The sequence below is a fragment of the Myzus persicae genome, unplaced genomic scaffold, assembly GCF_001856785.1.
Source record: "Myzus persicae strain clone G006 unplaced genomic scaffold, MPER_G0061.0, whole genome shotgun sequence".
NCBI lineage: Eukaryota > Metazoa > Arthropoda > Insecta > Hemiptera > Aphididae > Myzus > Myzus persicae.
This window is the reverse complement of record NW_019100802.1, coordinates 370,051-393,994: the sequence shown is the minus strand read 5'-3', so window position 1 is coordinate 393,994 and position 23,944 is coordinate 370,051. Positions and strand designations below refer to the sequence as shown.

Below are 23,944 nucleotides of genomic sequence, written 5' to 3'. Positions count from 1 at the left end.
GAAAACAATTATTACCGATTATTAACAAATAGTTAGGTGTCACGACTCACGCGGTGTTATACCAATCATGACGTCATATCAAAGTTACACCTACTTTAAAAAGTTAGTAAATATAACAAAATAACCGATTGTTGATGAACATTAATTAATGGTTGGTAGGTTATCGTGGAAACAACATTATGACATTATATTTTTTCTAATTGGTCATCCCGGCCGGAATTTAATGAATATCAGAAAAGAGTGCTTAAAACCAGTAGTGTGAACACCCGACTAAACCTGGACAAATGGCTGACAGCCCTACCAAAAGGTTTCAAGAGCAATATGAGAGTGGAGTCTCTGGCCTCTGCCCCCACGCCCCCTTTATATACAACAGACCACAATATTGTATATAGTATGATACAATTTAAAACAATCACAAATAATATAATAATATATTATAAGCTGTGGTACTTTTCAATATAGGGATGCTGGGAAGCGAATCAAACTAACTGGTAACTACCTTTTTAAAACGTGAAAATAATATGTGTATGAATAAAATGAACATAGTGTGTAAAATCAAAAATCTTAGTAGATCCTGTTGAGTTTATTCATTGGTATTTTTCCTGTGTACACCATATTTAATAGTGGCTGGATTTCCACTGCTTTTGTCATTAAAATACTGGACATAATAGGTAAATGGTCGCTACCAGACAAAAGTCTAAAAATTAAATAAATAATATAAATAATACACAATGAATTAAATTATGATTGTATTTTGTCAGTTGTCACTTGTAACTGTATAGATACCACGGGCTAGGATTGCAAGATATAATATATATACCTTAGTCTGTGATAAATGGCTTATATTTTTTCCAAGAAGCATTGCAATTAAATTGCATAGGGAATTATATTTTCCCAAAACTTTATTAATCATATAAAGCCAAACCAAATACGAAACCATTTATTGGCAATTTTGAAAAATATAGTTGGATATTTTGTTTCCAAATATTATAAGTGAAATTAAATTCATAAATATCAAGCAACATAGAGTAAGATAATTTCATGTTGATAAAAAAAATATCTTAGGGTGGTTTGGACCACTTAATCACCCCTACCTACAGTCTACACCCTATGGGTACATAAGAATATAATAAACGTCCCGGGGCGAAAAATGTCTTAATCTGGCCCCACCTGTAGAATTCAACAAAAAGATGTACAAATATATTTTAAGGTCTAACAATACAAGAATCAAAACATTTATGTACATCATTTGTATAATACAACAAAAATAACTATCAATTAAATTAATTAATCAAGTAAATTTATATTAAATACTGTTCATTGAATGTTATTACTATGCATTTATTATTATAGATTGTTATATAGTATAAATAATTCAATAAATTAAAATATCTTAAGAAGAGCTTGAGATGACCCAGGTCCCAGGTGGGACTTACACCCTTATGTACGTCTATATCAGTAACCAGTAGGGACATCATATTATTTATAAGTATGTAAATAAAAAACACATCAATAAGTAAGTAAGTATTTGAGATCAACTAGAACTATTAACTATGGTAATGTAATATATTATACGAACTTGTACAGTTGGGATAATCATATAATATAATTCTCAAATAAATATTAAATATAAACAGTATAAACTCTTATATTTTAACACTACATAAAGTAGATACTTATTAGTATTTATTATTAAATAGAAAATATGAAAATCAGAATTTTTTCATTCTTATACATAATTGTTAAGATAGTAAGATACACACTACATGGTAGGTATTATTTTAATCTTTAGGAAAAATTGCATCAGTAAATCAATATCATAACGTTGAGTAAAATAACTGCATACCATTATTACTAGTAAATATAATTTATTATTTAAAGCATGGGAGGAATTGAAATACGCTACACAAATTATCATGACTGATTATAATGTCAAATAACAAACAAAATTGTTTAATACCGAACTAACGTTTGTAGATTTTAATTAAATTTGTATACATTCATTTTTTGTTAAAAATAAAATTATAGTATTGGTATCTATGTAGGTCAATAAAAAAATAATTCAGTCGTCTCAATGAGGGTTTTAGTTAGATCTTAAATGTTCCAATGCTTATTGTATCAACACAATAATTAATAATGTTTTGCTAGTCAAAACAAAAGTTATAGGTAAGACAGGTAAGTACTTCACTTACACTTAAAATCTACCAATGATGTAATAACTATTGACGATTTACGAACAACAACATATTTTAGACTAAACAGTACTTGTAGCCACAACATCAAAAGTTTAAGCTACCCATTGGTGTTACCATTTCAAATATTATAAGTACCTAAGTGATTATGGCGTGGATTACGGGCAAAACATATTGATCGGAATATTTAATTCAATTCAACAAATATTATCTATTATAGAAATATTAGTTATAGTACTGCATAGATATACCTACGTAATTCATTGATACATGCATTTACAATTTAATAAAAAAAAAAAGAAAAAAGAAAAAAAAAGAAAAGAAATATTAACTAGGAAAGAGAGTAAAAATTCGCTGATTAGTAGGTAATATGCTTATTTAAGCATCGTACAATTATTTAGCGTGTCTTGAAATAAAGACCTCATCCCCCCTCCCTCAAATCTCTAACACAACTTGTGCCAACGTGAATAACATATTATGGGGATGATTTTTATCTAGTTTTTTTTATTTTCTTCTAAATAATATATATACTCGTAGGTCCTAAGAAATATCCTCAGAAAACATATTTTTTTAAAGATAGTCAGTCGCTGCATACCCTAATTAAATTGTAAATCTTACAATTAATGTTTACATATTGTGAGGTAGAAGATATACAGGTTATCTCGTGAGGATTTATCCATTGCGATATCTCCTGAAATAATGGAGATATCATAATTCTACTTTCTAGTTTTTTATTAAGACTCACAGGGACAAGCACTACCAATAATTCATGTTTTAATTTATTTTTATGTTTTAGTAAAAAAGTTAAAAACATATTATTTAAAAAAAATTATTAGATAGCTATTTTGTAGAGTTCATTTTTCTGAAAATGTTGACTTTTCAACATTTTAATTTCATTAATCTCCTGATTTTTAGTAATGTTTCTAGTGTTGAGAAAAACTGTTACAATTATTTGACACCGTTCTACCATTTATGGACTATGACCATAATCAAAGATACGACTATGGTAGGATGGACGTGTCAAATAATTCACAGTTTTTCTCAACACTAGAAACATTATTAAAAATCAGGAGATTAATGAAATCAAAATGTCAATATTTTCAGAAAAATAAACTCTACAAAATGGCTATCTTCAATTTTTTTTTAAATAATTAATTTAAAAAATATTTTTTTTATTATTATTATAGTTTACAAATAAGTAATAATAGAGATTATGATACAATTTTTATTAATCAACATTAAGCAAATTATTTATTTTATAATATTTTTTTTTGATATTGTGTCTTAAAATATTATCATGATTTGTATTATTAATTGTACTATGTAGGTATATTCAAATTAAAAAAGTTTTCAATAATGCAATATATTACAAAAAAATATTTTATTTGATAATAAATATGATCCAATAATAGTAATTTATATTATAGAACTTTGATATGAATTCACAAGTTTACAACATTGGATGATAAATTCAATAGTTAAGATCAAGATAATACCTTCATAATAAGTAATTAGGTAGTATATACTAATAGCTAATAAAAAAAAAAAGTAATTAGGTACTCATTAGTCATTAGTTACCATCAGTATCATTGCTTATTAAAGTATTGTGTTAACTAATAATTCAACAAGTTTTTTAAATGCAGATTGTTGATATGATTTCAGATCCGATCTAGGTATCATTTATTTTAAAATAGCAATTGATTATAGAATCTATAATGGTAATATGATTTAGCCGATATAGGCTATAAGGGTGAATATTAAAGTTATCAAACAAAAAAAATCATTCAAAATATTTAATAAGATCTACTTAACGTTTCATTAATAAAAAATATAATGTAGTAAAAAATTGATTATTATCTATTTCGATTTCAAGCTATTAATAAGCTGTACACTTATTTTCTTTTTTAATATGTTTTTAGTATTTTTTATATTGATCTATTTATTTATTTTATTTCAATGTCACGATAACAGTTCCTTAGGACGAACTATGTCTTTTGATAGCCAGAAAAGACTCAACAAGTTGGCGACAATACATATTATATACAATACGACTTGCCAAAACTATTTTCAGTGCTGACCCCGTATAATTGGGTCCAAACAACTTAAAAATGTGAACAACAACATTACTGAGTATAAATCACTTTCTATTAAGTGCAAAAAAACAAAAATTATTGTTTGATATTCTTTATTCAGTCAAAAATTATTATATAATTTGAATAAAATGTATAATAAATACCCACAATACGTTTGAACTCAGTTTGAAGATAATTAAACGATTAAAGCATTTTATTTGGAACACATTTTTGAACAGTTAAATAAACAAATATCAGTAAACACTCATTATTTCTTTTGAATTAACTCTTTAAACATTGTTTTTTTGGAAAAAGGAATAGGTACCTACTTACAATTCTAATATTTCATATTGTCCTTATTATTTTCACCCATACGTTTATTGAATAAACCACTATCAAAATTTGGTTATTGAACCAGTAAAGTGGTACAAAATTAAATGTTAAAATGTTAAGAATCTTACGTTTCGTAAAAATAAAATTCCTTTGACGCAAAGTTTATACTTTTTAAACTGATGATTGATCTATAACTATCAAAAACACCCACTTATAATAAAAAACTAACTTATATTTTAAAACCTAAATTTGAATTAGGATAATCTTCTAACAGGTAAATAATAATACTATTACATTATTTTTTTTCATATTATACAGGCTGATTTGGCGAGCACGCCCCCATGTTTTTCAGTAATAACGTTTTTAAATTCTGATATTTTGATATATTCTTTAAACTATACTTACAATAATATTTTTAATTATTTAGATTTGTATACAATTTAAGAATTGTTCTAGGGCGATACATACTTGTTTTTTTAAAGGAGAACTAATCTTTTTTTACTGTAAATTGTTAAGCAAATTATTTTTTTGAAAATGTTGATGCACTTATATATCAAAATTTAAACCCGTTATTGAAGTAATAATATCTGAATTAAAAGTGTAGGTATATACTAAAGTTAATAGTCATTGAAATGTGTATTGCAAAAATGTAAAATATGTCATTTTATATCAAATTCTGGATCTAGTACCTACTCATTATACTAGAATAATGATTAAGAATTATAAAATATTCATCTATCAATATCAATACATTTCTAAAATTATTATAACCCCCATATAAACTAAAATTACTATAAAGCAGAGATTCCCAAGCTATGGGTTGCAATCATATGTTTGGTCTTTGGTGGGTCGAAGAAAGTTTTAAAATATACATTTGTTTTTCATGATATAACATATTTAGTATTAGATTACAATAAAATATAATATACATAAAAAAGAAAATATATTGTTGTTTGTTCGCAAATATATTATTATTATTATTATATATTTTGGTTGTTTAAAACGAGTAAATTAAACAGTATGTTTCGTATAACTATATTGTACATTTATTAGGTACTTTGATATAAATGCAGTTTAGCAAAATCCAATATCTGATTACTGAATTATTTGAGTGTACGAGTGAGCACTATAACGCTGCCGTACTAGAAATTATCTCAAATATAGCGATCATAAATTAAACAACAAAAAAAAAATCATTATATATGAGTATGCTGCGTAGGTCGGCTAAATTTAAAAATTTTCCAAAACGTTCGCATCATAAAAAGTTTGGGAACTTCTGCTATAAAGCATCTCGTATTGCCATCTTGATCATGTCATCTAACCATTTAACTGTAATTTTTTATTTTGTTAATTATACATTTTTATATTTTCAAGTTTTTATTTTGCCTGGCAAATGTATATTCTAATCTTATTTATAGTCAAACTTTTAATCCCAAAATAAATACAATCAAAATTATTTAAATACTTCCTATACAGTATACAGTATAATATATACTATGCTTATCAGCTTATTATTTTAATGCATATTCTTTCATTTAATATGTGATACATTTCTAAATATATAGATGATTAGCTCCTATATAGTGCACCATAAAATGCTGAAATACGTTCTACCACCTTTTGATCGAATTATTGATTTGAGGTTGATTTTCAAGTACCAAATCATAAGAGTTCCAAGAACTAAAATCAAACTGCAACCAACGTCTTCGATTAAGCCAATCCATGTATCTTCAAATTAATCAACAATTAGAGCCAAAAGATTTTAATTTCCAAAAAAATATATAGATTCGATCAGTTTTTCAAATGTGTTTATAACGTTTGTAGTTGGAATATAACTAAACCATTAACAACGAATTGATGAGAAAATTATGTATCTGCAATGCATGATTGTTATAATCACTAATCTACTATTTTGTATTTCCCGGTTAAACATAGCAAAAAATGGAAAAAGTTTTCTTTAATTTCGATTTATGGAAATTCTTCTTTCGATAGATATGCATTTTTCAAATCTTTCATAATACGTTTTGATGTTATCGATGAATTAAAGATTTTAATACTCTTATTATTTAAATATTTAGGTACATCTTTAGTACAATTATACGTAGGTAGATATAAACAAACAACCTAACCATTAATATATATACAAATGGATAATATTTACATCTTTTGTTTACAGGTTTATAACTATGAGCTAAATCATCTTAGGTTCAATTAGTTATTTAAGTGGTATGTCAATTTCAGCATAATTATTGTTTTAATTTATGAATCAACTATAAATTTAAAATTTAAATACCGCATCTCACCCTACACATATTCACATTAAGTATACGTATACTACCTGCAGTCGAATAGCATACGGTACGTCGGTACTCCACAATCTCTTCAAATTGTTCTTGATTAAATTTCTTAAAAACAACCGTATTATCTACATTCTACACTCGCAAGGCCACGTGCGCGTGGGTTTAAAAAACCAAACAAATTACCAACAGTTAATCTGTGTTTGAAGTGTGTAAAGCATTTGTAATTTATACTTATTAATTATTATAGTTTATAACTTTACACAAATATTTACATTAGATGCTATTAATAATATTATTATTAAAATATTAATCTAAAATAAACAAAAAGTAGGTAATGCCTATGCTTTATGACTATAATTTAAAATGAAGTATAATATGTAATATGTTTGTTGTTCCCTTTTTATTTGTTCAATAACTACCCCCGGTATCCATAGTTACATAGTTAATTTGCTATATTCTTTATCTTATGTTATTTGGTTACACAATAAGGTTTTTTGTTTTAACATCGTGTTCAATACAATATGTGTTACAATATGTTATAGTTTAAGATGTTCTCATTAAAACACAGTTCTAAAATAAAGTCTATTAAAATAAAAGAAACACTAACTACATTTTTGAAAATGATTGCGATACGGGCATAACATTAAATTAAGAAAAAAACACGAAGGAAGATGAACGAGATAAGAAATACTGTAAAATATAAGTAAGGGTTTTATTTTGTTTCAATTTTAATTCGTAATTTTTAATTTATAAAAATGATTAAAACCATTAATGAAACTTTTAGAGGTGTTTTAAGGTAGTTAGGTAGTTAAGAAAGAACCAAAAATAGACTTTTAATCCTTAGTTATACGATTACCGTGATTGGTATTTGGTGGCCACCACATTAGTGTGTATAATAATATATTAATTAGTTAGTTTATTTTAAGTTTATATATACATATATACTCTTTAGTCATTAAAGTATTATATGGTGAAGTGCATACTTGAGCGCTTCAAACTCTTGAGAACTTAAAAAAAAAATTTACAGTTTTAAAATGACTTAAATAAAAATAAAAAGCTGAAAACAAATATTACAAACAAATATGTAGGTAATCATATTATGATGCGTGTAATTGTTTATTATGTTTAATTGTATTGCCTACATACTAGGTACCCACCTAGTACCTACTTAGATTCTGATTAATAAAAATAACTTTTAATTTTCATTAATAACAAACCCATTGAGTATACCTATCTAATGACTTTTCAATGGACAATATAACAAGTAGAATATATTATACTGAAGCAATATTTTACATTTCATTGAGCTGGTTATATTTAACATTTAGATACATACTATATATTATAAAATATAAATATAAGTAAATATATACTTATGTAAATAAAAATGTATAAATAATTGTAATGGTTGTCGCAATAACTATTAAATAATAATAGTTATAACTAACCACAATAACTACATTTCTACTAGTTTAGAAAATATTTGGTTAAAATGAATAGATAAAACATGATCTATACCCATTAAATATTTTTAAAACTTTAATAATAAAATAAATGTATTGAATTATAAATAAATATTTATTGTTCATATCCATTGATAATCTAGGGTTTGGTAATTTGAAACTGACTAAAAAATTTAAGTTTAAAAGAACAAATTACAAATTGTAAACAAAAAATATTTTTAAAAAAAACCTGTTCAGAAAATGTAAATGTAAACAATAAATTAAAGCTTACTTATTTTTCAACTATATATACATCATTAAATAAAAATACAATTAATAAACATTCCTAAGCTCAATTTATTACTATTAAACTAATGGTCAAATAAAATATATGATATAGATTCGACCCAGCAGAAGTTGAAGAAAAAGAATTTGATAAAATGGATGTACCTATATCTGTAATAAAACAAATTGAAAACAGTGAATCAGACCTTATTAGTTATACAGAAGAAGGGTCTCAATTAGTGACTAACGTACTTCTAGCAAATGACAATCGTGAAAATAATCGTCGAGAAACTGACAAAAGTGAAAGAGATATTAGATTAAAATCAGTTGAATTGGAATCCGAAATAGCTAATGCTAAATTTATGGAAATTAGCTGTCAGTGGCCTATAATATTAAAAAAAAATGATGCATTGGAAATACACGAACATTTAGAACATCAAAAGAGTCAGTAAATTATTATTTATACCACCTACCATTACTTACTAAAATGTATACTTACTTAATTCCAATTAATGTGCTAATTTTAGAAAGAGGGTTAGATCTCATTTAACAAAAAAATCAAATGATTGAAATACTAAAACGTGATTTAGCTGAATCAGACAATAGATTTTTACAAGAACAGGCAGCTCAATGTGAAGATGTTCGAATTTTACAAGAAAGGATTGAAAATCAAGTGAAATTCATTAGAAAACAATACAAAAATCATATTCAATACATAAAGGTAAGAACTAAACACTTAAAATTTATAGGAATACAAGGTTTAAATTTAAGTTGAATTTTTCGTTAGTCAACTATGGACCAGCAGCGTGAATATAGAATTGATAATGCTAATAAAGGTTGGGAAACCCTTTACAATAAAACAATATTGATTGAAACCGATTCATTAAATAACCGTTTGGCAATGATCGAAAAGAAAGAAAATAATATAATGAAACAATATGAGATGAACGAAGAAATAATCAGAAATTTAAAATCCAACATGAATACAGAATTGAACGTAAGATTAACAAACTTTAACGTTTATAATTTCACTTTAAATTTTAATTAATTTAATTATATTTTATAGTACATACAAAGAGAATTTGAGTTAATTAAACTTAAATGTGAAGATAATGTGGAGAAACTAAATTATAATTATCAAGTGCTAAAAAGACGAGAAGAGGAAAATGCTTGTGCAAAAGCCACCCAAAGGAGAAAGATCAATAAGTGCATATTATATGGCAGATAATAGAACTAAAAAAAACAGTTTTGACATAGTGTTTAAAATTAGATTACAGGATATTTTATCAACAAAGAAGAAGATTTTAAGAGAAAATAAAACTGATTTCCAAGCCAAAGTTCCTTTATTACAGGATGAAATTGAAAAGTTGAAACAAGATATTGAGCGACAAGAAAAAAAGGCAGAACGATTTGCAGAAATCCAAGAGAAGACGTACAAAGAATTGTGGGATTTTTCTCAAAAACAAATCAATATTCATTTAGAAAGGGTAATCATTTTTATTGTTAAATAAATTAAAAGTTTAAAACACTTTTGTAACTTTTATTTTTATTATTAATAACCAATTCGTTTTATAAAGATTTTTGAGGTCGATAAATTCATACACGAAACACAATTAGGTATTAATTGGCAGCCTCCACCAAAACTCAAATATCTTGACATAAGCAATCTTCCATCTTACAGAACAAAACCAAATACACCTAGTCAAGAAGGTATATAATTCCTATGATTTATAAATATGACTACCAATATAGAGGGATATTTAAAGGGTTGGAGATAAAAGGGAGACGCTTGCCCATGTTTATTTATTTCATAATATTTAGAATTATGTGAAATTAATTTAATTTGTCAAATATTGATGTTTGAGGGAAAGGATGTAGACGTGTTGCAAAATAAAATTATCCCCTAANTTGATCATGTCATCTAACCATTTAACTGTAATTTTTTATTTTGTTAATTATACATTTTTATATTTTCAAGTTTTTATTTTGCCTGGCAAATGTATATTCTAATCTTATTTATAGTCAAACTTTTAATCCCAAAATAAATACAATCAAAATTATTTAAATACTTCCTATACAGTATACAGTATAATATATACTATGCTTATCAGCTTATTATTTTAATGCATATTCTTTCATTTAATATGTGATACATTTCTAAATATATAGATGATTAGCTCCTATATAGTGCACCATAAAATGCTGAAATACGTTCTACCACCTTTTGATCGAATTATTGATTTGAGGTTGATTTTCAAGTACCAAATCATAAGAGTTCCAAGAACTAAAATCAAACTGCAACCAACGTCTTCGATTAAGCCAATCCATGTATCTTCAAATTAATCAACAATTAGAGCCAAAAGATTTTAATTTCCAAAAAAATATATAGATTCGATCAGTTTTTCAAATGTGTTTATAACGTTTGTAGTTGGAATATAACTAAACCATTAACAACGAATTGATGAGAAAATTATGTATCTGCAATGCATGATTGTTATAATCACTAATCTACTATTTTGTATTTCCCGGTTAAACATAGCAAAAAATGGAAAAAGTTTTCTTTAATTTCGATTTATGGAAATTCTTCTTTCGATAGATATGCATTTTTCAAATCTTTCATAATACGTTTTGATGTTATCGATGAATTAAAGATTTTAATACTCTTATTATTTAAATATTTAGGTACATCTTTAGTACAATTATACGTAGGTAGATATAAACAAACAACCTAACCATTAATATATATACAAATGGATAATATTTACATCTTTTGTTTACAGGTTTATAACTATGAGCTAAATCATCTTAGGTTCAATTAGTTATTTAAGTGGTATGTCAATTTCAGCATAATTATTGTTTTAATTTATGAATCAACTATAAATTTAAAATTTAAATACCGCATCTCACCCTACACATATTCACATTAAGTATACGTATACTACCTGCAGTCGAATAGCATACGGTACGTCGGTACTCCACAATCTCTTCAAATTGTTCTTGATTAAATTTCTTAAAACAACCGTATTATCTACATTCTACACTCGCAAGGCCACGTGGGTTTAAAAAACCAAACAAATTACCAACAGTTAATCTGTGTTTGAAGTGTGTAAAGCATTTGTAATTTATACTTATTAATTATTATAGTTTATAACTTTACACAAATATTTACATTAGATGCTATTAATAATATTATTATTAAAATATTAATCTAAAATAAACAAAAAGTAGGTAATGCCTATGCTTTATGACTATAATTTAAAATGAAGTATAATATGTAATATGTTTGTTGTTCCCTTTTTATTTGTTCAATAACTACCCCCGGTATCCATAGTTACATAGTTAATTTGCTATATTCTTTATCTTATGTTATTTGGTTACACAATAAGGTTTTTTGTTTTAACATCGTGTTCAATACAATATGTGTTACAATATGTTATAGTTTAAGATGTTCTCATTAAAACACAGTTCTAAAATAAAGTCTATTAAAATAAAAGAAACACTAACTACATTTTTGAAAATGATTGCGATACGGGCATAACATTAAATTAAGAAAAAAACACGAAGGAAGATGAACGAGATAAGAAATACTGTAAAATATAAGTAAGGGTTTTATTTTGTTTCAATTTTAATTCGTAATTTTTAATTTATAAAAATGATTAAAACCATTAATGAAACTTTTAGAGGTGTTTTAAGGTAGTTAGGTAGTTAAGAAAGAACCAAAAATAGACTTTTAATCCTTAGTTATACGATTACCGTGATTGGTATTTGGTGGCCACCACATTAGTGTGTATAATAATATATTAATTAGTTAGTTTATTTTAAGTTTATATATACATATATACTCTTTAGTCATTAAAGTATTATATGGTGAAGTGCATACTTGAGCGCTTCAAACTCTTGAGAACTTAAAAAAAAAATTTACAGTTTTAAAATGACTTAAATAAAAATAAAAAGCTGAAAACAAATATTACAAACAAATATGTAGGTAATCATATTATGATGCGTGTAATTGTTTATTATGTTTAATTGTATTGCCTACATACTAGGTACCCACCTAGTACCTACTTAGATTCTGATTAATAAAAATAACTTTTAATTTTCATTAATAACAAACCCATTGAGTATACCTATCTAATGACTTTTCAATGGACAATATAACAAGTAGAATATATTATACTGAAGCAATATTTTACATTTCATTGAGCTGGTTATATTTAACATTTAGATACATACTATATATTATAAAATATAAATATAAGTAAATATATACTTATGTAAATAAAAATGTATAAATAATTGTAATGGTTGTCGCAATAACTATTAAATAATAATAGTTATAACTAACCACAATAACTACATTTCTACTAGTTTAGAAAATATTTGGTTAAAATGAATAGATAAAACATGATCTATACCCATTAAATATTTTTAAAACTTTAATAATAAAATAAATGTATTGAATTATAAATAAATATTTATTGTTCATATCCATTGATAATCTAGGGTTTGGTAATTTGAAACTGACTAAAAAATTTAAGTTTAAAAGAACAAATTACAAATTGTAAACAAAAAATATTTTTAAAAAAAACCTGTTCAGAAAATGTAAATGTAAACAATAAATTAAAGCTTACTTATTTTTCAACTATATATACATCATTAAATAAAAATACAATTAATAAACATTCCTAAGCTCAATTTATTACTATTAAACTAATGGTCAAATAAAATATATGATATAGATTCGACCCAGCAGAAGTTGAAGAAAAAGAATTTGATAAAATGGATGTACCTATATCTGTAATAAAACAAATTGAAAACAGTGAATCAGACCTTATTAGTTATACAGAAGAAGGGTCTCAATTAGTGACTAACGTACTTCTAGCAAATGACAATCGTGAAAATAATCGTCGAGAAACTGACAAAAGTGAAAGAGATATTAGATTAAAATCAGTTGAATTGGAATCCGAAATAGCTAATGCTAAATTTATGGAAATTAGCTGTCAGTGGCCTATAATATTAAAAAAAAATGATGCATTGGAAATACACGAACATTTAGAACATCAAAAGAGTCAGTAAATTATTATTTATACCACCTACCATTACTTACTAAAATGTATACTTACTTAATTCCAATTAATGTGCTAATTTTAGAAAGAGGGTTAGATCTCATTTAACAAAAAAATCAAATGATTGAAATACTAAAACGTGATTTAGCTGAATCAGACAATAGATTTTTACAAGAACAGGCAGCTCAATGTGAAGATGTTCGAATTTTACAAGAAAGGATTGAAAATCAAGTGAAATTCATTAGAAAACAATACAAAAATCATATTCAATACATAAAGGTAAGAACTAAACACTTAAAATTTATAGGAATACAAGGTTTAAATTTAAGTTGAATTTTTCGTTAGTCAACTATGGACCAGCAGCGTGAATATAGAATTGATAATGCTAATAAAGGTTGGGAAACCCTTTACAATAAAACAATATTGATTGAAACCGATTCATTAAATAACCGTTTGGCAATGATCGAAAAGAAAGAAAATAATATAATGAAACAATATGAGATGAACGAAGAAATAATCAGAAATTTAAAATCCAACATGAATACAGAATTGAACGTAAGATTAACAAACTTTAACGTTTATAATTTCACTTTAAATTTTAATTAATTTAATTATATTTTATAGTACATACAAAGAGAATTTGAGTTAATTAAACTTAAATGTGAAGATAATGTGGAGAAACTAAATTATAATTATCAAGTGCTAAAAAGACGAGAAGAGGAAAATGCTTGCGCAAAAGCCACCCAAAGGAGAAAGATCAATAAGTGCATATTATATGGCAGATAATAGAACTAAAAAAACAGTTTTGACATAGTGTTTAAAATTAGATTACAGGATATTTTATCAACAAAGAAGAAGATTTTAAGAGAAAATAAAACTGATTTCCAAGCCAAAGTTCCTTTATTACAGGATGAAATTGAAAAGTTGAAACAAGATATTGAGCGACAAGAAAAAAAGGCAGAACGATTTGCAGAAATCCAAGAGAAGACGTACAAAGAATTGTGGGATTTTTCTCAAAAACAAATCAATATTCATTTAGAAAGGGTAATCATTTTTATTGTTAAATAAATTAAAAGTTTAAAACACTTTTGTAACTTTTATTTTTATTATTAATAACCAATTCGTTTTATAAAGATTTTTGAGGTCGATAAATTCATACACGAAACACAATTAGGTATTAATTGGCAGCCTCCACCAAAACTCAAATATCTTGACATAAGCAATCTTCCATCTTACAGAACAAAACCAAATACACCTAGTCAAGAAGGTATATAATTCCTATGATTTATAAATATGACTACCAATATAGAGGGATATTTAAAGGGTTGGAGATAAAAGGGAGACGCTTGCCCATGTTTATTTATTTCATAATATTTAGAATTATGTGAAATTAATTTAATTTGTCAAATATTGATGTTTGAGGGAAAGGATGTAGACGTGTTGCAAAATAAAATTATCCCCTAATGGGTGGAAAAATTCCAGATACGTCTCTGACTATATATCATTAACACCTTTTGAATTGTCTTTTGTTTTTAGATAATTTTACTGTAAGCTTGCGAGTTCAGAATGATAAAAAATCAGTTGACTCGTACACGGAGGCCAGAGAACGGGCGCTGTTGCAATTAATTTTTGACATGACTATAAAAAATTGTTCTTTTATATTAGACGACGAACTAATTGAAATTATTAAATCCCATCCAAAAAACAATCTTATTTTATTGTATAACGCGATGGCAGCGTACGGTTTAAACAATATCGACTCTTGGCAGTGTTTGTTATCATACACTCAATCGATGGTGACCTGTGCAATTTGTGACGGACCAGTCATGTGGCATAAGACCGACATAAGTCAGCCAGCAAATATAGACAGGTTTGGAATGTTTGAATATTGGATTCGTCAGCCTTATTGAACTAAAATCCACAATTGTATCGCTTCCACTAATATTTTTTTATCTAACATTTTACAGTGAATGGAAACCCGAATCTAGAAACAAATTAATCGATAATATACTGATGTTTACGGAAAATCATACAAAATACACGGAAAGAACCTTATCCGCGAACGTGTCACAAGAGTATAACATTTTTACGTTAAAAATAAACAAATTAAAAAAAATTGTTTGTATAATTTTAGAAGACGATCAAATAATAATATACATTTTTTCAAAGAAAAGTCGACACAACTTGATTATGATATCAACACGATTGTAAACACAAAATATAATGACTATCAGTCATTCGAACGTGCTAATACAGACTCTGACAATTCGACTATCACATGTACGATGAGCTAAATGTATAGCCACTATTGTAGTACTGTAATGATAAAAACTCCTCAATTCCTAAATACTAATTAACATACCTATCAACATATTCTTTAAGAAATAAGATATTTTTAATTTTATGTAACGTTAAGATTACAAATAATAATTGTGATCGAAAGTAGCTAAATGTTTTTTTTATTATTATTTTTAAAACGATTTTTTGTTTAGTTTCCTTATCGCTGACGGATTTTGAACAATTGTGCAGTGAAAATGACTCAAACCCAGCTATAAAATCTCAACGATCCCGTGAGTAACAAGTCCCTCATATTTTTGGAATGGGACAAAATAATAATGGCTTAAGCAGTTTCTCAGGTGGAATTCGAACATTTTCAAATAGATACCGAAGAACAAAATGATTTTTTAGAAGCCACACAATTGAAATACAGTCAAAATATCAAAGAAGAAAGTACAAACAATAATTAATATAAATCGTTCTAAAAATAAATATATGACAAAAAAATTGTTTGTGAAACATAATATTTGATGACCCCGGTCTCCAAGGCCCAATTTGTTTATAACTTAAGTTATAACAAAAATAATAGTATTGTAGTAACCCGCTAATCAAATTGAAACAGGTTTATAGCGTGAGAATATTGAAGTGCTTAAAATTTTTCATTTTTTAGAAAATTCAACTATTCAAAGACAACCATGCGATAATCCTAACCACTCACTAACAATTAATGATACTGATTATCTTCGTATCATAAAAAAATCTATTGATACTTCAAAATCAAAAGTTAAAGATCAACGTGGCCAAAATAATTCTGATTTTTACTTAACAAACTCTTTAAGTTTAAAAGATATAAGTAATTATTGGAATCAATTTATGGACGCATTTCCTGAAGATCGTTTGATTATGTGGGATGTATTCGATAAAGCAATTAAGAAATATTACCAAACGTTACACCGTATGCACAAATATGTACACCGTTAATATATTTGTTTCAGTTTGATAAGATGTTTGTTTTGTAATTCGTATTGTATTATGTTTAGTCCGTTTCAAGAAAATGAAAGAAGTCGAACAACTAGAAACCGAAAATATGGAGTTAAAAAAAATTTTGAAACAGTTTATGGACTCGGAGCAGGTACTTTATGTTATGTTTTATAAATTTATGCTATGAATATTCAAGAGTTCGTATAAGTACATTTAAAAAATAATGAATACAATAATTTTTCAAAATGTTATAAAGTCACAACTGATAATCAAATATTTTCTTACTAACGATAAATCACAATGAATACAATTTATTTAACTTTAGGACGATGTGCGATTACAAAAAATGTGTACTCCGAAAATTAGAAAACAACAGTAAATTACCTCTGCAAAAAGAAATGCAAAACCAACATTATTCACTGACGATTCTAACAATATTTGTGGAACATCAATGCGTATACTTACAGTAAATAGACCTGATAAAAAAAAAATAAGTAGACCTTTCACCGCTCCGACAAAATTATAGGGCTATAACGTACTACACTTATTATATTTTGTAGATATTATAATTATTTTATTTTAACCTTTATTACTTTTATAATATATAATACTAAGAAAATGTTAAAAAATAGGTAGTGATTTACAAGTGAATAGAGAAAGATAGATTTTGTATACATTTATTTTTAGACAATTTAGACATTCTGGCCTAGAAAACAACGAGTAAGTAAATTAAAAATTATTTAGTTATTAATATTAACATTTTTTTCATTTAATAAACAGCATTTTTTGTAATTATTTTAAATTAAAATGTGTATTGTCTATAAAAAAATTACAGCAGTTAGGTATAGTGAGTAATCTATCTGGCTACCTAACGGCTAATAAATGCATAGATTATAAAAATGATGATTGATGTCTATCATAGGTAAAAAAAAAATAAACGGTTAAGTCAGGTTAAATGGTATGGTATTAATATGGTTTCATATAAAAATTGGTCGAAATAAATTGGTACCTACCTACCTACTAAAATAAAATTACTAACTTTATTTTTCTTCTTACATTGAATCGAATTCTGGTTGCAGCGTGACACTGAAATCGTAATTTCACACTCTAATGACCTTCATCTATTTACATTAACTTTTAAAAATATGAATATGTTACCCCTACGTTCTAACATTACATTTTATTGTGTTAACTTAAATTTTAAGGCCTTTGACCTCAATTCTTACCTACTTTTTAGCTTACATTACATAGTTACCTAAATAGGTACTTAAACTTCACCAGTTCATCTGACTATTTTTTTTCCTTGGTTCCACGATCCAACATGATACACCACTGCTCGCGGCTTGCCACCACGTATTGTAGAGATGTGCTGTAAATCTAAAAGGTAAATTTGTACAAATATATGGAGAGGATTTAATTTTGATGTATTGAACAATTACAAAATAATGAAAATATGCATTATATACAGAGTACAGTCAGTACAGACATATTCAGTATATCTGTATACACCAATTCAAGTATGCATTTATGTACAGCAGTGACCAAATATGCAAAATACAATTTTAAATAATTCTAGTGCTCTGAAGAATAGCTATAATATTTTCCATCTTTGGAAATATTGAACCCTAGGCAAAAACCCATCGCGCACATTATCAATATAGTAGTAAAAATAAATAAATAAAAGTAAATAATAGTAGTACAGACCATAATATTCCTGAAAACAGTTTTGAAAAAACATTTTGCATATTACCAATATTCTTTATAGAAGGTTATTACGGTTACGGAATATAGTAATAACGACCAAGTATAAAGGTAATGGATATCAAATTCTGATTTAACTTTGTTTAGCCCCCCCCCCCCCCAAATAGAAAAGTCCTGGGTACGCCAGTCGCCAGTACATACATAGGTAACTAACTATTACTTTATTATAATTATGCGTTATTTAAAAAAAATAAAATGCATTGATTTTATTTAAACCATTAAAATAATATATTTGTAAAGTACGTATACTTCCATGTACAGCCGTACCTATGCCGTGATATGACTCGAGATTTTTTACACACATTTACAAAACAATGGTCATATTAAATAAGGTAAGTACCAAGGTAGTAAGACGTAGTGTACTCACACATTATTACATACCTATAGGTGATTTCGTTTGTTACTTCGCTAAATATGTAGTTAGTATAATCATTGGTTTGAAATGAAAATCTCATATTTTCGGTGGGTGGACCTAAGACGGGACCGGACGACTTTGGCCACCATTGCGACAGGAACTATAATTCTGACGTCTAAGCATCCACACGTGTCAGGAATCTATATTGACTCATACGACCACGCATCAGACGGATTATACCAACCGAATTATCACCAAACGGCGACGGTACCGAGTAACTATTACAGAGGGGCGGTATAGTCGTGCTACCGAGGTATACATACCACAACAGTGCAACCGTGTAGTGTATCCTGGTAACCTCTGTTTAACACGGTGTACCTTGGCGCCCGCATGGTTACCTAGTGGTGCACCAGCCAACGTACAACCTGGTTCACCATAGTTATGTTCCCGGTATACAATGGTGTACACGATTGTCTCACACCTAGTGGACAGCGGCCGGATACTGCTCAGTGGAAGTCGGTCTGATACGTCGTTGGATGGGTTTTAGTCTTTTAGAGTCTAAACAACGGTGGATTGTTGACGAGATCAGAATTCAGAATTTCAGGTTCTTTCATTATTTTTGCCCTCGATGGTGGCTAAAGTGGCCGAACTGATGTCTGGTGGTAATAATATTCAGCTTCGTCTTACCTGTTACGTAGCGATCTCCGCACACATATAGTTTGACTGAAGATAGGGGCGAACGCAGGGGAGGTTAACGCAGGTACAACAAATCAATGAGATGCGTCGTGATTCGGAGTTGAAATTTAAAAGCTTGTATGCAGCAGCAAAAGAAATGGCCGACAAAATGGATATTAATTTAGCATCTCCACAGAATGTTGGAATACAGAAGAACCGAGACAATTACGAAGGCGGTCCAGAGGAATATTATTCCGTCGGTCCATTTTTCTTCCTTTTTTGGACCACTTATTAATGCAGCTAAAAATAAGATTTTTGGAACACCGGGAACTACTGTCAAAAATTCAAAATATTCTTCCGACTAAGTGCTCTGAGCTGAATACAAAAGAAATCAGTGAAACGGTAAATACTTTTGCAAAAGAATGGCCAAATGACATCAAGGGATCTACTGATGATTTTATAGCTGAGATGACCATGTGGTACAGGTAACAAAATATGTAATTTCTTATACATAAAAATATTGTTTGTGATCTATATTAAAACATAAAATTCATTGTTGTTCCAGACATTGTTTAAATATGTCAAAAGATAAAAGGCCGAAAATATTTATTGAGACTCTCGACAATTGTAATTCTGCATTATATCCATCAATAATACACACATTTTTGCAGATTGGTGCAACTCGGCCCGTTTCTGTGGCAACAAGCGAACGGTCTTTTTCTTGTCTTCGAAGATTGAAAACATATCTGCGCAACAAGACTGGTGAGGAGCGATTAAATGGATTGATGCTATTAAACTTATACAGAGACGTGGAAGTGACTTGTGAAGAGGTCATTGATATAATGTAAAAAAAATCGAGGCGTATAGACCTTGTTTTATAATTTAAATTGAATTTTAATAATAATTTAATAATAATTAATTATCAATCTATGATAATATATTGATATGTAATATGTATAATATGTATAATGTGTATAGTATAAGTGCCTAAAACAAATAGTTAAAGTGTAATACAGTATGAATAATTATGATATTAATGAATACCTACTTTAAATTTTTTCATATATAGATATCATATATCTGTATAAAATCATAAAATTCTTGATAGGTAGGTACATTTAATAATATTTTAATAAAAAATATATACTATTTTAAGTTTTAACTTTAAAAAAAAATATTGCTACATACACCATCTATTTTTATTCAATTAAACGTGTAAAAAGTAAAAACACATTTTTTTTTAAACAAAAATGTGCTATTGTGCTCAGTCATTTTATATAACTTTTATCTTTTATATTTTATATATTATTTTATTTTTTTAGGTAATCATTATTCATTACAGCAAAATAGATCGAATGTTTAAAAGTTAACACCTACTCAAATTATAAATGATACAATCCAAAGATTAAAGACATTTTAAAATAATATCAATTGTATCTGTAAATATATATTATTTCGAATAGAAGATTTTTTAATCCAACATTTTATAAACATTTTTAGTAAAATTAACAAATTACAACATTAAAAATACAACATTTAGGACAAAACCATATTAAATGTTATTTTTATTTAATAGATTTACGGAATTTGTTGCTTTATTTATTCATTTATTTTTTACATAATTATAAATAGTGTTTTTTTCCTTTTTTATTATGTTTCTGTTTTTGTATATTAGGTAGGTATATTACTATATTAGCACTATTGTTATTGTCAATTTTAAGCCGAACTCGACAATAAAAAGAATAGCAAAATTCACTGTTTTTCAAGTATAAGGAACACCGAAAAGTTCTAATATTTACTACGATAACCATAGGTGGTTTTAGGATTTGGATTTTGAAAAGAAAACGAATAGATATTAAACATATAACGAGCCCGTGGGCTTTCCGCCGGTAAATTATTTAAATAAAAGATGTTTTTAAATAAATCTGGCTTATTGATCCATCTTAATGTGCACCTATCATTCTATAACTAATTTCTACTAGGTACAATAATAGTAATATTAACACATGTAAAACAGAATCTAACTAAAACTATAACTTTAGCATATATTATATAATAAATATAACTACGACCTGCAGCCACATCTTAATTGATTGACAGAATATCACTTCACGTGTACAACTTAAAGCTCTGAAGTTCTGTGTCGGCAACTATTTTAAGTCGAGGAAAAAAACACAATTAATTAAAACATTACTTTAACCTTTAGGTACTTTACTTAAAACACTACATAAAAACCAAACTTAAAAAAGTAAAAATCGTATTGAATACAATGATTAAAACGATTCACAGTCATAATATTACAATATAAATTAATTAATTCTATTCGATTAAATACTTAGACATAGGTGCAATCGTCGTCAACAATAAACAATTTTTTGACCCGCTTACTATTATAATAATAATAATATTTAAAGCCAGCACATTATTAGTGATATTAATACATTACACATGTTTATTTAGGTATACCTAGGTACTAGCCAGCACAGTTTAATATAAATTTTATATACTACATATTATTATAGTTTATAGTATTATAAAGTGTAAGAATGGTGTGATTTGAATATCGTCACTCGTCAGTGGCGCAACTAGGGGGGAAGGGGATTGAGGGGTTGCGACCCCCCCCTCCCCCCAAAAGAAAAAAATTTCTCCGAGGCTTAGTTTAAAACAACATACTGAAAACATGAAGGATTTTATCTTATCTATATATTATATAGTACTAATGTAACCCCTCCCGAAATTTTTTTCTAGTTGCGCCACTGAACATCGTTACATCAGTTTTAAACTAATGTAGGTAGTTAAACATTCAGTAAATAAATAGTAAATAATAATGATAATTATACAGTAAAACATCTAACTACCGGACATTCCTAGTCGCCGAAATTGTATCTGATATTTGGAGATGTTCGCTATTTAAAGGGTTTAAATCGTATACAGTGTTTGTATCACAAGCGACTATATAATTGATAGAGGTTTATAACAAAAGAAAATGTTTAAATATTGATTAGGATAACAAAAGTTAATTTATTTTTCAGGTCATTCTGTTACACTTAGTATACCATTCATATTTTCAGCGGTTTTCGACGCTTTCGAATAACATTTTTTTTTTCATAATTTTGTAGACACAAAAGCGTTCTAAATTCTACCTGCAGGCTGCAGCTGTACAAATTTCGAGCAATTTCCACGACGTCTCAAAAATTATTATTTTTTATTGAATTTAAAACGCACCTCTGTAAACTCTCGAGTTAATGCTTTTCTAAAAAATTAATATTTTAATGAATCACCTTATAGGTAGTAATACTTAACACGTATTCTGTAAAAAGATTACCTGTTGATTATCAATTCATTTTCATCCTATATTGGCTATATTTGAATATTATTTGATCCGAGAATAATAACAGTAATAATTATTCTTTAAAGTCGGTACCTACTTATGTAATTTGCTGAGGAATTCACATATATTTACAAGCTTCGCCATCCTCCATAAGAACCTAAGCGGCTAAGCTTGCTAGACTAATTATATTAAATTGTATTATGGAAAGCTTATTATTTAGGATTAAGATCTCTCTCTATGACATCTACTGATCTATACTCATCTCTCTACCCAATGCGACTTTTCGTCGATCATATGTCTAAGGTTCTGTCATCCTTATAAAAATGGTTTAATCCGCTTTGCATTCAAGATACGCATGGTCATTTTACAACCAGAATCTTTATGATAAAAAAATTCTTTCGCAACTTAATTATACTATATTGTTACAGTTGTTGCCAACAAACCGGAAATGGTCAGGTGGTGACCACGCAGCGCCTATTACATATTTCATTTGGCTCTATAATTACGACAATCCTGTGAAACTGTAGTAAACGTCCCATGGTATTTATTATTCATAAATTATTCACATTGTTCTATGTCTTTTCCGAGCAAATATGAAAAACGCACAGATCTAACTATGATATTTATCCTAATATCATATTGGGCTTGACCGCTGATGTGAAATATTGAGTTTTCGAGGTGTTTATAGTTTTTTCATTTACCTATTTTTCAATAAAACCGTAGAGTAGATACTCGATATTTGTAAGTCGAGTAGTCGAATTTAGGAATACAAAAAAATTTAATCAAATCAAATCAAATAATCGAACTCTAGTCGAGAATTTTTTCAAACTCGTATACTTGCCAATTAATATTTAATAATCGACAGTTCATCTTA

At 27.2% G+C, this 23,944-nt stretch overlaps 1 protein-coding gene and 2 pseudogenes across 1 annotated transcript; all 3 read left to right on the top strand.

Moving 5' to 3' along the window:
• Positions 1-8,964: 8,964 nt before the first annotated feature.
• On the top strand, positions 8,965-10,403 carry LOC111043147 (dynein regulatory complex protein 1-like). The gene is made up of 6 exons (XM_022328007.1): positions 8,965-9,068; positions 9,152-9,345; positions 9,412-9,621; positions 9,691-9,830; positions 9,895-10,111; positions 10,202-10,403. Exons 2-6 carry the CDS (start codon positions 9,187-9,189, stop codon positions 10,340-10,342), a joined length of 867 nt encoding a protein of 288 aa, XP_022183699.1. The 5' UTR covers positions 8,965-9,068; positions 9,152-9,186; the 3' UTR covers positions 10,343-10,403.
• A 1,542-nt stretch (positions 10,404-11,945) lies between these two features.
• Positions 11,946-17,818, top strand: LOC111043176 (annotated as a pseudogene).
• Positions 17,819-19,054: 1,236 nt separating this feature from the next.
• LOC111043156 lies at positions 19,055-20,620 on the top strand (annotated as a pseudogene).
• The last annotated feature ends 3,324 nt before the right edge of the window (positions 20,621-23,944 follow it).

Bases quoted from the DNA above. Each gene is read 5' to 3' on its own strand.
- LOC111043147 (XM_022328007.1), top strand. From the start codon at position 9,187: ATGATTGAAATACTAAAACGTGATTTAGCTGAATCAGACAATAGATTT. The intron at 9,346-9,411 runs GTAAGAACTAAA...ATTTTTCGTTAG, and splicing joins ATCATATTCAATACATAAAG to TCAACTATGGACCAGCAGCG. The intron at 10,112-10,201 runs GTAATCATTTTT...CGTTTTATAAAG, and splicing joins TCAATATTCATTTAGAAAGG to ATTTTTGAGGTCGATAAATT.